The 17,329-nt window shown below is 43.7% G+C and overlaps 2 protein-coding genes across 2 annotated transcripts; both read left to right on the top strand.

Moving 5' to 3' along the window:
- The first annotated feature begins 4,708 nt into the window (after positions 1-4,708).
- On the top strand, positions 4,709-5,869 carry LOC136448728 (somatostatin receptor type 5-like). Its single transcript, XM_066448374.1, has one exon. The coding sequence runs from the start codon at positions 4,709-4,711 to the stop codon at positions 5,867-5,869; it is 1,161 nt and encodes a 386-aa protein (XP_066304471.1).
- A 2,601-nt stretch (positions 5,870-8,470) lies between these two features.
- On the top strand, positions 8,471-9,631 carry LOC136448727 (somatostatin receptor type 2-like). Its single transcript, XM_066448373.1, has one exon. It carries the CDS (start codon positions 8,471-8,473, stop codon positions 9,629-9,631), a length of 1,161 nt encoding a protein of 386 aa, XP_066304470.1.
- Positions 9,632-17,329: the final 7,698 nt, after the last annotated feature.

The following is a 17,329-nucleotide window of genomic DNA, read 5'->3' as shown; positions in this document are numbered from 1 at the left end:
TCCAACAACTAGCTGTATACAGTGGATACGAAGCACAAATCGCTAAGTCTTCACCAACCTGGGCTTGTCCCGTTGACAGTATCCTCTAACGATCCCAATACAGAAGTGTTTCGATCTGCACCGCGCACTGCCACCGTCCTAACACTAACACCTCCGGCTGCTAAATGAGCACTACGCCGAGTGTGTTATTCCCACCATCCACCCGCGCCGTCCAATCAGGTTCATATCCCGATGTCACGTGACAAACCCCTCATGTGGACTGTCACGAATCCCAGCCGCCATTTTGTTGGCAAAACTTTGAAGCCAATCAGTATGCCACACACCAAACCCCCCTCCTCCCCATTACGGGACTGCAGTCTGAAATTTAAACGCAGCCTGGGGAACATTAATACTTTGTCGCCGTATTGTATAACAGGATTATTGACCTTGTAGTATTGTACCCCCAGGAGTTAAGGTCGCCCACACGGTCAAACTAAACAACAGGCTGTCAGATATGGACGTTTTCGGATCAATACTTCTCATATCCCACTGATGGATGACTGATAACAAATCTATGTCAATGACAAAGAGGATTCAATTTCATACAAAATAGCAGTGGGCAACTCCTCGGTGAATGAAATGTTCTTCATTCACAATGTTTGCTTTATTTACCAAAAAATTGATTCTACTCGAACGAAACGTTTTAGGAGTCTATGTGTTATGTCAGGAAAGATTGGTGGTAATACAAATTATTTGATAAATTATCATTAATTTACCATGTCTTCGACATCGATATCTGACAACGATCTCTCATTTGTTAGCATGTTGTTCAACGGAAAGTTCCTGAAGAATATTATCGAAATGTAACGTTATGAGGTGACGTCTAAATCTATTTCATCACATGAAGTCTTGCAGAAAAGCAGTTTATAAATTTGCACTTATGTACGTTTATCTCGCCCAACCTCCGCACAATGACTGTGATATTTGTCTTTTTTTCAATAGTTATATTCTGGTCATATCATATAGGATATGTGAATTTTTTGTGCAGACAAAATGACTAAGCCCGTTATAGCAGTTTCATAGTTTTTCACGAAAAGCATCAAACTGCCAATGAAAAGCAGTAAACCTTCTACTAAACTAGCTATCACGTGACTAATTGCTGCCCATTTATTTCTTGTTGCTATTTATGTTTAGCCATACCTAGTATGGCTAATTATGTTTAGCCATACCTAGTATGGCTAAACATATTGTTTTTACTCATGTTTCTTCTCCTTCTCCTCCTGTCAAATCTTCAAATCGATTCATCTCTGTCATTTTTTGACCAAATGACCTGAAATTTGGTACAGAGGTAATGTAGGCAAAAACCAATGTACGTTTTTTCATTTTTTTGATATTGACCTTGAAAGTGATTTTATTGAGGTTTTTAGGCTATTTTTAGCATATCTTGGCCTCCTGCGCCCTGGTATTTCAACCGAATGACCTGAAATTTGCTGTATATGTGGCTTGAACAAATATTTAAAGGACTACATTCCCATTTTTGGCATACATATCTTCAAAACGATTTATTTTGGGCTTTCTTGACAATATTTGCCACTTCTGTCACTTTCAATACTACATATGACCTAAAGGTCAATGACCCCAAGTGCCTTGCACCTGGCCTTGCATGCCTGTGAGCCTTGCGACCACCTGATTGGTCAATTGAGTTAATCTAATTATCTTGCATTTCTGGCACAGGTGTAGGCTAGTATTCATGCCAAATATGGTATGGGAATCCCTAGGACATGTGATTACATGGCTTTGTTCACTCTTTTTAAAAAAAAAGATACACATCTCCAGTTCCTACATGTATTAAACCAAAATAATGTGAAATTTGGCATATACACAGGCCCTCATTCAAATGTTTGCTATACAGCCTTTCAAAACGATTTTTTAAACAAAGAATTTTTCGGTTTCGTTATTTTCAACCCAAAGTGTATACTATTGAATCATGCATTCAAACAAAGGGGTGTCACATTTTTATATTTCACCCATACTATCGCTGAAATATGTTGTTTTTGGTCATTTCCTTCTTCTCCTGTCAAATCTTCATATATATCATTATGTATACTATGGAAAACTTCATTCTTCCCTGGGGTTGACCTTTTTTAATTCAATTTTGAACTGGGTTGATTATGCGCAAGAGTGTAATTTTCAGCGGATATTTTTCCACTGGTGTAGTTTATAAGCAACCATTACCAGACTTACCCGGTATATACCACCAATGGTAAATCCCGATTTTCGTGCAGTGTTACATGGAGATGGCACGGAATATCCCATTCTTGCAAGGGGAGGATTCTGTAATCATTTCTTTCAATTTTGAGCTGGAATGATCATGAAAAATTCCATTTGTTAGCAGAAGTGTATTTGTTAATTAATAAGTGGATATGGTTTTGGACTGGTCCATATTGTGTTGATGTGCTACTGGAAGACTCCATTCCTGTATGGAGAGACTGATAATTGTTTTTAAACTCAATTTTGATCCATTTTTTTTAGTGGAAGTATTTTAGAATGGTCCATTGTTATTTTGGGAGAGTCCATTTTTTGCATGGCGAGGAGTATGGCTAAACATGCTGTATTTGCTCGCAAATGTTGCCTTTCTAGTCCTTTCTATATCGCTAGATGGTGCCGCTATACAATGAGACAGGCCAGGCACCTGCTACCACCCAAGACTATTTATTAATAACTTGCTCCAGTAACTGCTTCTTCGGGGGCTTATGATTATAAGGATGCATATTTATACAAAAACAAATTATACATAAGATTTAGAATGACGGTGTTGCAGGAGCCATGTCATGATACCTAGCTTAGTAAAGCATTTGCGTATTTCCTCTATCATGAAGAAAATGATAGTCATGTCATTACTTGAAGTAATATCACTTATCGCTAGACGGCGTGGGTAGTCTGTGGCGGTGGTTTTGGCACGTTGAAGGTGCAGTCTAGGTAAGGGCAGGGCAGCCTGGAGCTGAATGCAATTACGCTGACATGCGGTACAAACATGTGACTGGCAGCCGCACGCCCCAGGATATCTAAACCACAACTACAAGACTAAAAAGAAGCAAATACGTATATAAAGCAACATCTCAATTTCAAATGTACGACAGTATCGTGATAGATGTTAGAAAAATTATAGGAAAAAAGGACCTGAACCTGGACCCGACTATTGTAAGGCGGTAGAACTATATCATATTATGGAGACCAGGCACAGGTCTCTGTGAGTGCTAAAAATCAAATTAAAAGTGCACGAAAATAAAGTAATCAGACGGCAACCTTGTTTACATTGTTGTTTTTCTCATGTCGGTTTTGTATCAAAAAAGTACTTGGGGACTTATTTTTCAATGCTTTGTAAAGTCTTTTTCTCTCATGTTTATGTCAGTTTGACATTTATATGATTGCTTGGTACAGGTATATTTTGCGGTCTGAGCTGCTGCTACGCAAAAACTCTCTATTCAGCGCAACCATTATTAGTGTTCATTTTCTATCCGGCCAAACAACCGGTCCACTGATTTTTCTCGGATCGTTTTTTTCGGACCGGTCCAGCAAGATATACCGGTTTTGTACCGGTACACGGTACCGGTACCGGTACCCAGCCCTAGTCAAGACGCATGTGCCTATTCTTTTTGCTCCATAGCTTGATGTGTTCTTTGAATGTGCGTGTGTTTCCAGATGTGATATCATAAGGTAAGATGTTACATGAATAGGACGTTAAATGGAGGTCCCGTGTTTGAGGAGAGCCACACCTCGAGCACGTTAAAAAAAACCACCGCACTTATCGAAAAGAGTAGGGGTGAGTGTGTGTGTGTTCCCGGTGTGAGTGGTTCAAAACCTACAGTCTTATGGCCGCACATGGGGCAATTGTCGTATTGAGGCCACCTGAGTTAGCACCGAATGGCAGTCACTACAGACCCTTGCGATCTAGCCCCACCAATTGTGCGCTCCTCGCAATTCAGCCCCTGGCTGCGAAGAGAGAGTTGTCGGCCTACCCAATAATAATGATTTATGCTCCTGTAGTATATTGCGGCCACCTGAGTTAGCGCCGAATGGCAGCCGCTCCAGACCCTTGAGATCTAGCCCCACCAATTGTGCGCTCCTCGCAATTCAGCCCCTAGCTGCGAAGAGAGAGTTGTCGGCCTACCCAATAATAATGATTTATGCTCCTGTAGTATATCCCTTTCTTTGTGACCGTCTCGTGTTGTGTGCATGTTTGGATTCAATTCTCTGCAATTTTTAGAAAATACATTTTGGCTGATTCTCGTTTACAATTTTGTGGAATACACAGACGGTACTGTTCGACGTAGATCCGTTGTGACGACACGTCAATTAAAATGTAGGGCCTAGGGCGTGAACAGAGAAAACGTCTTTATTTTACATGCTAGGCGCCCAATCTATGACCAATCAAAGTGAACTTATTGACTCTTCGTCGACAAATAAGGTCTCCGTCTTCACCATGATTGGCAGCTCGTATATTTTTATCCGAGTTAGACGGAGAATTAACGCTCGCAGTTTATATGATTATTGTCGTCTGTTGGCGAGCCCAAGCCCAGATTAGCATTTCTATTCTCCAAAGTCTGCCATTTCTCCCTTACATCGGTAAGCGACGAGGACCTGTTGGTCGGTATTTGCGGGCACTACCGTGAGTACTACCGTCCTTGACACCATCTTGTAAAACATCAAGTAATTCGAATCAGGAGCAATGGAGGGTGTCGGGCACTACACCGGTGTGATGACGGGGAACGGGAGCGCTGTGAACGGGACGGACGACAGCCTGGAAACGCTGTTGCTCGCGTCCGACATCATCACGACAATCGTGGCGCCCACAGTGTACAGCGTGGAGAGTGCGGCGGCACTCCTCGGTAACGCGTTGGTGATCTACATGTTGCTGGGCTTCACGAAGATGAAGGACGCTACGCACTACTACATTCTCAACCTGGCCCTGGCTGATACGCTCTTCATGCTCGGGGTGCCCTTCATCTCAGTCTCCTCCGCCATGGAGCAGTGGGTGTTCGGGAAAGCCATGTGCAAGATCGTCCTGTCGATGGACGCCATGAGCATGTTCAACAGCGTGTTTACCCTGGCCGTGTTGAGCGTGGACCGCTACCTGGCCATCGTCTACTCCACTAGCCACGCCCATCTGCGCCGGCCGAAGGTGGCGATCGCCGTCAGCCTGTCCGTGTTGGCCGCGTCCATCCTTCTGACCATCCCCGTCATGACGGTCAGCGACACCGTTCAGTTGGAAGATGGGACGTACATCTGCTTCCTCAACTGGCCTGTCGACGAAGCTATGTTCTGGCACAAGGTCATCACGTCCTACACATTTGTAGTCGGTTTCGTTCTCCCGCTGGCCGTGATCAGCGTGTCGTACCTGCTGGTCGTCCGCCATCTGAAAGCCAGCGCGTCGGAACATGCCGCAGTGGCTAGGGTCTCGGTCAAGGTACGGACAAAAGTGACCAAAACGGTCACCGCCATGATCGTGACGTTCGCAGCCTGTTGGCTGCCGTTCCACATGTGTCAGCTGATCGTGTTGGCCGCAGAACTTCGACCGACGCTGTGGACATTGGTCATGTTCCACCTCGCGGTGGTTATGTCGTATGCGAACAGTTGTATCAACCCAATCCTGTACGTCTTCATGAGTCAGAAGTTTCGCCAGAGCTTTCGGGCCGCGCTACGTCTGAGCTGGAGAAGGAACGCCGACCGCCGCGCAAACCAGAGGTACGTCCGCAGAAGAGACGGCATCGCGGGCAGCCGACAGGACATGGACGGATTCCTCGAGGAAGAAAAATGTGAGGCAAACCTTACAATACTCCCGTATTCAGTCCCTCGCGGAAATGTCTACCTGCGTGAAACTACGGTTTAGAACATTACAAAGAAACGACTATCTGCTATTCATTATCAAATTCATTGCTTTTTTGGGAAAGATGTTTAGCTTTAGAAATCGCCGATATCCTCTAAATATCTTTGATATCTTCTATGTTTACTTTTATGTGTATGATATAACAATGCTATCTATTCTTGTTTATGTGTAAAACTGAATTAAGAAAAGAACAGAAGAAAATTTTAAGTCATGCAGATTGTTCTGTCATCTTTTGAGCCAATCTCAGAACCTTTCTTTAGTCGTAGATAGTTTTGTATTGAAAAATCGTTTTCGACATCATTTTACAAAATTTCACTTCTAGCATATCCACTAGACCGAGTTTGAATGTAACGTGATTTTGTAATCAGTTTATCAGCTACTGATTTCGTGTAGACGTGATCTTCACGTCAGAAGAATAGATATAAGCTTTGGCTTAAAGTCAGATTGTTTTCACAAAGCTATGTTGTACTTTACACTATATACATATTCTTGATTTTGAAACGTGTTGCTTATGTGAGCTTGCTGCCACTTCTATGTTAATATTATGATCTTAGCCTCAGTGGTGGGAATATGTGTTCTATCAATGTATGACCAAACGCAGACGGGAAAATACAACTGTACATAGTCAAGATTCGATTCTTTGTCGGACTTCCGTGATCCTTTTTCTTCAGAAAATAAAAATAAATGTATATTCATTTAAAACCTATTGCGTGCGAGATCTTTTTTTGTCCACTTGATCATGAGCGTAGAGCGGGCGGGCGTGAGTGATCTTGGTAGGGGTTCCTTCTTCGGGTAGGCTCTAGGGTATGGTTGCATTACTACTAGACATGCTTTAAGTATGATTTAACGATGCGGCTATCAATAAAAATATTGTTTGTTTGAACCTTTGTTTATTCGTGATAAGCTCAAAGAGGCACGCAGACCGCTTTTCATTGAGGTCATGAGGGAAGAGGTAAGGGTCAGATACAATATAGCAGAGATACACAGTCATATATCATTGCATATTTATGGTACAACAATATACAATTGCTACAACATACAACATATAGTAGGGAGAAAGCTGGTTTATGGTCCGTGTCCGTTCGTTTTGTTCATTTCCGTTACTTGAAGAGTCTCTTAAAGGAAGTCAGATTCGGAGCCATACGTGTGTCTGGCGGTAGGCTGTTCCAGACATTTGGTCCGCGTTAGGCTACCGATATCTTGTCAAGTATGCAAAAAAAGTATTTGTGACAAGAAGCACAGGAATACTTTGAATCAAAGCATTGGTGCAATGACTGAGGGGGTTGAGTGGTAGTCTTGCAAGCATGCAAGAGGTCGGGGTTCGATCCCCGCAACCATGATATCCATTCTTTTATTGTTCTAGTTCCATTTCTTGCTTAGCAATCTGAATAAGGCTCATGTTTGCACCATTTTACAGGATTATCCTAAGAATTAGGGTTGACAGGACCTTGAGGTTTCATTCACAAGACTATCAGAGGAACATCCTTTCAATAGTGACCCCAAAGTTCCTATTGACAGGCACACACTGTCAATAGTGCCCCAAACGACTTATCATGACTGTCACAGGAATATCATGTCCATAGTTAAGTTAAAATCCTCCTACACCATAAGATGTATAGGGCGGTGCCCATTCCCGTTTCATAGCCCTGGGCCACACTGTGGTGCAATCACTGCAGCAGGGGGCTAGTCCACTGGCAGTGGAGTGTTTTTAACTGTTTCATAAGTATGTACCATTTTTACAAAGTCTTTGGTATGACTCAATGCGCCTCTTGTCCAGAAGTATTCTACCCGGGAGTTGAACTCGGGCCTTCTGGTTCCAAGTAATTAGAACCAAATGTGGTAAGTAACAGAAGCGCAGTCCTTCCCGGTGTGAGTGGTTCAAAACCTACAGTCTTATGGCCGCACATGGGGCAATTGTCGTATTGAGGTCACCTGGGTTAGCGCCGAATGGCAGCCGCTTCAGACCCTTGCGATCTAGCCCCATGCACCAATTGTGCGCTCCTCGCAATTCAGCCCCTGGCTGCGAAGAGAGAGTAGTCGGCCTACTCAATAATAATGTTTTTATGCTCCTGTAGTATACCTCTCTCTTTGTGACCGTCTCGTGTTGTGCGCATGTTTGGATTCAAATCTCTGCAATTCTTAGAAAATAAATTTCTGATTCTCGTTTACAATTTTGTGGAATGCACAGACGGTACTGTTCGACGTAGATCCGTTGTGACGACACGTCAATTAAAATGTAGGGCCAAGGGCGCGAACAGGGAAAACGTCTTTATTTTACATGCTAGGCGCCCAATCTATGACCAATCAAAGTGAACTTATTGACTCTTCGTCGACAAATAAGGTCTCCGTCTTCACCATGATTGGCAGCTCGTATATTTTTATCCGAGTTAGACGGAGAATTAACGCTCGCAGTTTATATGATTATTGTCGTCTGTTGGCGAGTCCAAGCCCAGATTAGCATTTCTATTCTCCAAAGTCTACCATCTCTCCCTTACATCGGTAAGCGACGAGGACCTGTTGGTCGGGATCAGTGCGGGCACTACCGTGAGTTCTCCCGTCCCTGACACCATCTTGCAAAACATCAAGTAACTCGAAGCGGCAGCAATGGACGGTGTCGAGTACTACACCGGTGTGATGACGGGGAACGGGAGCGCTGTAAACGGGACGGACGACAGCCTGGAAACGCTGTTGCTCGCGTCCGACATCATCACGAAAATCGTGGCGCCCACAGTGTACAGCGTGGAGAGTGCGGCGGCACTCCTCGGTAACGCGTTGGTGATCTACATGTTGCTGGGATTCACGAAGATGAAGGACGCTACGCACTACTACATTCTCAACCTGGCCCTGGCTGATACGCTCTTCATGCTCGGGGTGCCCTTCATCTCAGTGTCATCCGCCATGGAGCAGTGGGTGTTCGGGAAAGCCATGTGCAAGATCGTCCTGTCGATGGACGCCATGAGCATGTTCAACAGCGTGTTCACCCTGGCCGTGTTGAGTGTGGACCGCTACCTGGCCATCGTCTGCTCCACTAGTCACGCTCATCTGCGCCGGCCGAAGGTGGCCATCGCCGTCAGCCTTTCCGTGTTGGCCGCGTCCATCCTTCTGACCATCCCCGTCATGACGGTCAGCGACACCGTTCAGTTGGAAGATGGGACGTCCATCTGCTTCCTCAACTGGCCTGTCGACGAGGCTATGTTCTGGCACAAGGTCATCACGTCCTACACATTTGTAGTCGGTTTCGTCCTCCCGCTGGCCGTGATCAGCGTGTCGTACCTTCTGGTCGTCCGCCATCTGAAAGTCAGCGCGTCGGGACATGCCGCAGTGGCTAGGGTCTCGGTCAAGGTACGGACAAAAGTGACCAAAACGGTCACCGCCATGATCGTGACGTTCGCAGCCTGTTGGCTGCCGTTCCACATGTGTCAGCTGATCGTGTTGGCCGCAGAACTTCGACCGACGCTGTGGACATTGGTCATGTTTCACCTCGCGGTGGTTATGTCGTATGCGAACAGTTGTATCAACCCCATCCTGTACGTCTTCATGAGTCAGAAGTTTCGCCAGAGCTTTCGGGCCGCGCTACGTCTGAGCTGGAGAAGGAACGCCGACCGCCGCGCAAACCAGAGGTACGTCCGCAGAAGAGACGGCATCGCGGGCAGCCGACAGGACATGGACGGATTCCTCGAGGAAGAAAAATGTGAGGCAAACCTTACAATACTCCCGTATTCAGTCCCTCGTGGAAATGTCTACCTGCGTGAAACTACGGTTTAGAACATTACAAAGAAACGACTATCTGCTATTCAATATCAAATTCATTGCTTTTTTGGGAAAGATGTTTATCTTAAAAAATCGCCGATATCCTCTAAATATCTTTGATATCTTCTATATCTACTTTTATGTGTATGATATAACAATGCTATCTATTCTTGTTTATGTGCAAAACTGAATTAAGAAAAGATCAGAAGAAAATTTTAAGTCATGCAGATTGTTCTGTCATCTTTTGAGCCAGTCTCAGAACCTTTCTTTAGTCGTAGATAATCTTGTATTGAAAATCGTTTTCGATATCATTTTAGAAAACTTCACTTCTAGCATATCCACTAGACCGCGTTTGAATTTAACGTGATTTTGTAATCAGTTTATCAGCTACTGATTTCGTGTAGACGTGATCTTCACGTCAGAAGAATAGATATAAGCTTTGGCTTAAAGTCAGATTGTTTTCACTAAGCTATATTGTGCTTGACACTATATACATATTCTTGATTTTGAAATGTTTGCTTATGTGAGCTTGCTGCCACTTCTATGTTAATATTGTAATCGTAGCCTGAGTGGTAGTTCTGAAGATGTGTTCTATCAATGCATGACCAAACGCTGACGGGAAAATACAACTGTACATAGTCAAGATTCGATTCTTTGTCGGATTTCTGTGATTCTTTTTCTTCAGACAATAAAAATAAATGTTTATTCATTTAAAACCTATTGCGTGCGAGATTTTTTTCTGTCCACTTGAGCGTTGAGCGGGCAGGCGTGAGTGATCTTGGTAGGGGTTCCTTCTTCAGGTAGGCTCTAGGGTATGGTTGCATTGCTACTAGGCATGGTTTAAGTATGATTCAACGATACGGCTATCAACGAAAATGTCTTGTCAAGTATGAAAAAAAGTATTTGTTACAAGAAGCACAGGAATGCTTTGATTGATGCTTTGAGAGGGTGAAGAACCAAGCTGCCAGATTCTGCACGAACAGCTATGACAGGGGTGCTAGTGTCACCAAAATGATGTGTTGATGTGTTAAAAAATTCGTATTTCCCGAGAACGGAACTCGTTGTCATCGAATACTGTAGGAACATCTTCACTGAATAGCTTTAAAGAACGGTAAGTTGTAGTCAAATGTGCAACAGTTAGGTGTGACAGGCCGTTCAGTGTAATATAACCAGTTGCTCCCGCGCCGAGTGCCTGCGAAGCTGGTGTGTTATGCTGAAGGGCGTATATAACGGCTATATACAGATACAGATCGATACAGATGTGAGCGTGGATATCATCCATATAATCAAGTTAGCGTGGCCTAAGTACAGAAAAAATAATAACTCTACATTGGATAGATCAAAGTCGTGATCCACTAATGATCCGCGCAGCTTGAGTTACCCGAATCTCTAGAACTTTCGTGGAGGAAACGTCACTCAGTCACTCATTGTTACCCCCCTCCCCATGAGCTTGCACGTGCACGAGCTGGTAGGGTGGCGGAAAGCTCGGATGGCTACACAAAAAGGATCTGGAAGAATTCAAACAGTCTCTCCTCGATTTTGCCTCGTAAACAAGATTTTTGATATGTTTCTCCAACAAGTAGCCTAGAAACCATACCGTCGGGAGCTCCCCGGTTTCTCTGCGGGGCTGGGCGTGATGCTCGCCCGCACAGACAGATTAGCCCGCCCGAGGGGTAGTTAGCTCCCTACGGCGGCGGCAACACTACGGTGGCTGCGAAACTCTATATGGCAGCTAAGGCAGACTGACAGTCAATTGAGCAGACTGGGCCCGGTAAAATAGACCCGACCCGACCCGTAGAGACTGGGACCAGGCAAAAGGAAAAGGGAAAGGGATCTCGAACCAGTTTAGCTCAAATGAACTCAATGAACAGATGAGCTACTATTCCACTGGTCGTGACAGAGAAGACAGACGCTATGTACAGTATTTACAGGTTCGCTGTACCGGGGAAATTCCCCTAGCTCTTTTCGACAAGCACAATGACACAGTGGACCACGTCCCGTCCTAAGGACTGCGATCTTTAACGGTAGCGTGCATGTCGGGTGAGCGACACAGCCGGGATCGAACCCGGGGCTTCTAGTTCCAGAGGCAAGATCGCTAACCACTGGACTACGCACGCTATCCAACAAGTGGAAGGTATGGCGGAACATGTGTTACTTGGCATTACGGCAGTCATACCGAAATCATAACAAACAAATGCAACAATAATCAATACATTTTGATACAATATAAGTAATTACCAACTAACGTAAATCAACATGGAACCCACAAGATAAGTCAGCTTTGCAACGTATACATAAAATGTTGTTGAATCAAATCAGCATAATAGTCATATAAGGTAACATGCAGTTGGATAAAATTTGCAAGGCAAGTGGCGGAACCGCACAGTAATGACTACTAACAAGACTATTTTAAACTGAAGGTTTTGCGGAATCTATGATTGAGTAGAATTTCCTTTTAAAGGCAGCAATATCAGCCGGGATTGAAGCTCTAGCTTCCAGCCCTCTGATTTCAACATCGTGTTTGCTCCAGGTCGTAATAAGGAAAGGAAAAGGAAAGAAGTGATCTCGAACCAGTTTAGCTCAAATGAATATAATGAACAGATGAGCTAATCTTCCACTGGTCGTGACAGAGAAGACAGACGCTATGTACAGTATTTACAGGTTCGTTGTACCGGGGAAATTCTCCTAGCTCTTTTCGAAAGGCACAATGAACAGTGGACCACGGCTTAACGTCCCGTCCTAAGGACTGCGACTCTTTCCGGTAGCGTCCATGTCGGGTGAGCGACACAGCCTGGATCGAACCCCGGGCTTCTAGTTCCAGAGGCCAGATCGCTAACCACTGGACTACGTACGCTACATCGACGTGGTGTAAATGGGAATGAAAATGATGATGATTTTACTCTTGGTGTAACTAACATGTGTGCCCTGAAGCTGCGAGCTATTCTTGAAGAGAAGTTAGTTAGCCTACATCCTAATCATACACATTTGCATGGGACTTAAGAAATGCTTCAACATCAGATGATAAGACAAGCCTAGCTGCAGCTAGACAGTCGTGACTAAGTCAAAGTGTTCAGCCAAGGGTCCAAGGATGAATTTGGTTGCCCTTCGCCGAACACCCTCGATACGGGCTGTGAGATTACGTGATGTAAGGCTCTGTACCGGTGAGCAATATTCCAATACACTTCTGACGAGAGAAAGGTACAGCATTTTTCGAATGTCAGTGATGAAATTGAATCCCGCAGTACGCTTTATTAATGCAAGCGTTGAATTTGCATTAGCCACCGTTCTTGTATAATAGTTATCCCACGTAAGGTGCAAAAAAACCGGTGCAATGGCCTAGTTGGTAGAGTGCTCGCCTTGCACACGGCAGGTCGTGACTTTAAAAAATGGTACATACTTCTTTCTCTGCTTAGCACTCAGCATCTGGGAAAGAGTATGGAAGTTAAACACACACATCACTACCAGCGGACCAGCCCCCTGCTGTAGTGACTTGCACTTGTGTGGCCCAAGGGCTATGGAAATGGAGATGGGCGCCACCCCTATGCGTCTTTCAAGACGCCCGGGTCACTTTAACTTAACGTAAGGTCTGATTTAGCTTGCAGACATGCTGTTCACTAATTAGAGCCCCCTCTACATGAGCACGCTCTGCCTGGAGCGCGATCTGGCAGAGCGGGGCAAAGCTCGGATGGCAACACCAAAAGGATCTGGGAGAATTCAAACAGTCTTTTTCTCCATCATCATCATCATCATCCACTGGTTTCTGCATCTGCAGTCGTTGAAACGTCCTGCAGCTGCATTCCATATTGCCTCGTAAACTATCACGACAACATTGAGTAATCCACGCCCTACGTTTTTCATCGCTTATTCGTAAATTTTTGCGGAATGTCAATGGATTTTAACAGTTTCATCTCTACAGGTTGTATATACATGTTTCTTCGGTACCTCAATAACCTCCCACATTCTAAAATGCTTGAAAGTCCTTGAAAAGGATTTTGTGTTACAAAAACACAATTATAAATGGTAATCATGTGGGTTCGTGAGGCGTAACGGCGGGGTGTTCGACTCAGAACCAAGAGGTCCCGAGTTCGAATCCTCTGGACGCCACCGATGTTGTGCCCTTGGGAAAGTCACTTTACACGACTTTCCTCACTTCACCCAGGTGTATAAAAGTAAAAATGGGTATGTTGTTATCTGTACGTGGCACTGTTAAAGGCACCCAGAGCATTTTATGAGACTTGAAAACTGGAAATATTCTAATTACTGTAATCTTTATGAAAATGACAATTAATGCCACTGTTTATCACATTTGCGTTCGGATTTCTAATCAAAAGTGCGCAAAAATGGTACAAAAATAATCTAGATGGTGATCTTTTAGTTTCACGCGTCTATACTGTAGATACCATATCCCCACCCACCTCCGTCAAAGCGTAGAAATGCAAAATAAAAACATATAAATGCAAATATTCGACGAACATGTAGTCACTCTCTCATTGGTCGAACCCTAATTGTGATGGACAGTCAGGATCAGTCTAGTAGGGCTTGGATTTTCTATCAGTTCTCACCACACAATGGCATCGTCTCTGCTCCTTTATTTTCGATATGTAATGGTTTACTGTTATTCAAACTTATTATGTGTAGAAATGTCTAGAAATTTGAGTTTTTATAATTCAAGCTTCAAGCCACATAAAATGCTCTGGATGCCTTTAATATAAGTTATAAAAACCTTGAGTGCAGTGCCACGTCGTCCTTGTCTGTCCAAAACCGAAGTAAAAAAAAAAAAAAAAGAATTATAAATGCTATACCCCCGGAGGTGAGAAAGAGGTGCCCAGGATATTGGAAACCTTATGAAAGAAGCGTGTACTCATTAGCTTTGGCACCACCTGCCGCACATCAGATCTGTTAGCTTCAAGCAAAAGATGACACAAACAAACTCACAGGCAACAGCCCAGAATGACCCCGAGAAAGCTAAAACTGTTCGTGCAAAAGTTCTCTCAACTGTTCAGAGGGGCAGCAATGTCAGAGCAGAAAATACTCGTGTTCAAAAACCTCATAGTCATACCTCCATGAAATATATCTAAATTATGCAAATGACTTCTTCATTTGCATAATCTATGCATGGTTATGTGCACCTTTAACTTGTCATGTACCACTTATTTAGATGGATAATGACACTTAAAACATTTACCATGCAAACGTGGGACTATTCTGTCTCCAAAGACGAAGTTACCCTTGTCCCCAGCAAAGAATGTAGAAACATCAGATATAGCCATAGAATAAACTTTTTTTTTGTGTTATCGCATCTGTTTATCCCCTTGATGAGTTTGCAACTAAAAAAATAAAGATATTTTGTTATTAAGCTTTGTATGTTTTGCATGATATTCCCGTCACAAATCCTGTACAGGACGCAGCGACGCCGCAACGTACCGCGGGTCCAGTGAGATAGAGGCTTTACCAACGCTGGAAATGTGAAAACATTACGCGAATATGCTCAAACTTAGCCAAAATAAAGAAGTCAGGAAATTTGAAGTTTTTGTGCAAAAAATTCTACAATACGTTCCTTTAAGCTAGAGGCTTTGTGACGGGAGAAGAGGTTGTTTCTGATGAATTGTTGCCGTTTCTGTAGCTCGATTAGGGTTTGCAGTTTTTCGGTAAAAAAACAAGCAAAGACTAGCGCACAATGTAATTACCGACAGGATGTGTAATACGACTATCTAAAGTATCCTACGTACATAACGACTAGGTATAGGGCACTTCTTTCCTGAAGCGTTTCTTGTTAACTCATTAAAAACCTTATATAAGATAACATGAGAAGCGTGGTGGGTTCGTTAACGAGAAGAATTCATTACCAGAAGCTAATAGGTACTCATGTTCGCGCACGCCAATCGGTGTTCATTGCCTTTTCCAAGCGCAGAGAATCGGCACCTGTTACGTTCAATAACCTTGAAGTTCAACAACCCTTACCACAATGACAATGAAGTTTATCGCATATTAATGCCCCATTCTGGCTAAATGCAGTAAGTTAGATACAAGAGAGTGTGGTGTCGTGTGGCGTCGTGTGGCGTAAGTGGTAGAGCGCGCGGCTGTCAAAAAATGGGACCCGGGATCGATCCTGGGTTGTGCCCAGAGACATGTCCGAACTTGCGCCCCGACGTTGTGCCCTTGGGAAAGGCACTTTACACGGATTTCCCCCCTCAGTTAGAGGGACAAGTCTCCAACGGCAGTTGTCTTCAACTGGCGGACGAGAGCAGCACCAGGCGGGCTGGCGTTTATCAAGGCGGACTTGATCTCGAGTGTAAGAGTCATCCGGCAGCTCGCTGCAAGCATTCCAACCAGAACCAGCACATCTCCCTCGAATTGGTGCCGCTGGAAAAGACGGATGCCCAAAGTGTGTGGGTCTCAGATTCGCAACATGGCATGATCCACCCTAAACAAATCCACGCGAAGGCTACCGTGTCAACCCTCCTCACTCAGGCGTAGGAACTGACACGGTCATCTTACTCGAATATCTGTATCTGTATCTGTACTTCTGAATGATCTGAATAAAGATTACGAGTGAATGCCATAACAGATACAAGAGAGTAATAGAACGTTGAGAGAGAATAAGAGAATGATACGTTGACGGTACTTCAACAATTCAACAACCCTAATTACACCACTCGAGAATAATGACAATGAAGTTTATTGCATATTCATGCCCCATTGGGGCTAAATGCAATAAGTTAGATACAAGAGATTAATAGTACGTTGAGAGAGAATAAGAGAATTATACGTTGACGGTACTTCAACAACCCGGTGAAATTCAACAACCCTAGCCACGAGGTCACCAGATCACCACTCGAGAATAATGACAATGAAGTTTATCGCATATTCATGCCCCATTGGGGCTAAATGCAATAAGTTAGATACAAGAGAATAATACTACGTTGAGAGAGAATAAGAGAAAAATACGTTGACGGTACAACATTGGGACCTGTAAAGTTCAACAGCCTTAAGATTCAACAACCCTTACCACAAGGTCACCAGATCACCACTCGAAAATAATGAGTTTACTGCATATTCATGCACAATTCGGGCTAAATGCAGTATGTTAGATAGAACTGACAAGAGAGTAATCATATGTTGAGAGAGAATAAGAGAATAATAAGTTGACGGTACATCATCTCAGAAGGTTGCGTAAAGAACTGTTAGTGTTAGTATATATCGGCGCAAAGTTTGGTAATCTCAAAGCCAAAATAGTTTCTACCAGGCTCCGTGGTTAGCTGGAAAAATGCATAGTCATGCAGTCAACATTTTCCGGAATGAATTTTTCCTCCTCATTTCTGTCGCTAATTTTGGAAGATTTCTACAACTTTTTTCTCCGATTCGACGGAGATTTAGAGACTAGACCATGACCATATTGCTTGTGGAGTTGCTGCAACAGTTTTTGTAGTTAAAGGTAGAGGGAAGTCACAAACTATTGAGAATGTTATTTCCCCAAACATATACTGCTTGGAAAAAGAACGCTTGTCGTGGTGTAAGTAACTGTGCACTGATGTAAGTTGACAACATTCTGACGTGGACTTGTCAGAATCTACTTTGGATTTGACGTGGTCTACAATGTACACTCTACATTGATTTGGAAAATATGCCAAATACCTTACCCAACATTACCAAACCCACCCACGATCGAACGCACCTGTGCATATGTATATATACTCCTAACACATCAATTCC

Source organism: Branchiostoma lanceolatum, chromosome 14 (genome assembly GCF_035083965.1).
Source record: "Branchiostoma lanceolatum isolate klBraLanc5 chromosome 14, klBraLanc5.hap2, whole genome shotgun sequence".
In the NCBI taxonomy this organism is placed as follows: domain Eukaryota; kingdom Metazoa; phylum Chordata; class Leptocardii; order Amphioxiformes; family Branchiostomatidae; genus Branchiostoma; species Branchiostoma lanceolatum.
This window is presented reverse-complemented; position numbering and strand designations above follow the sequence as displayed.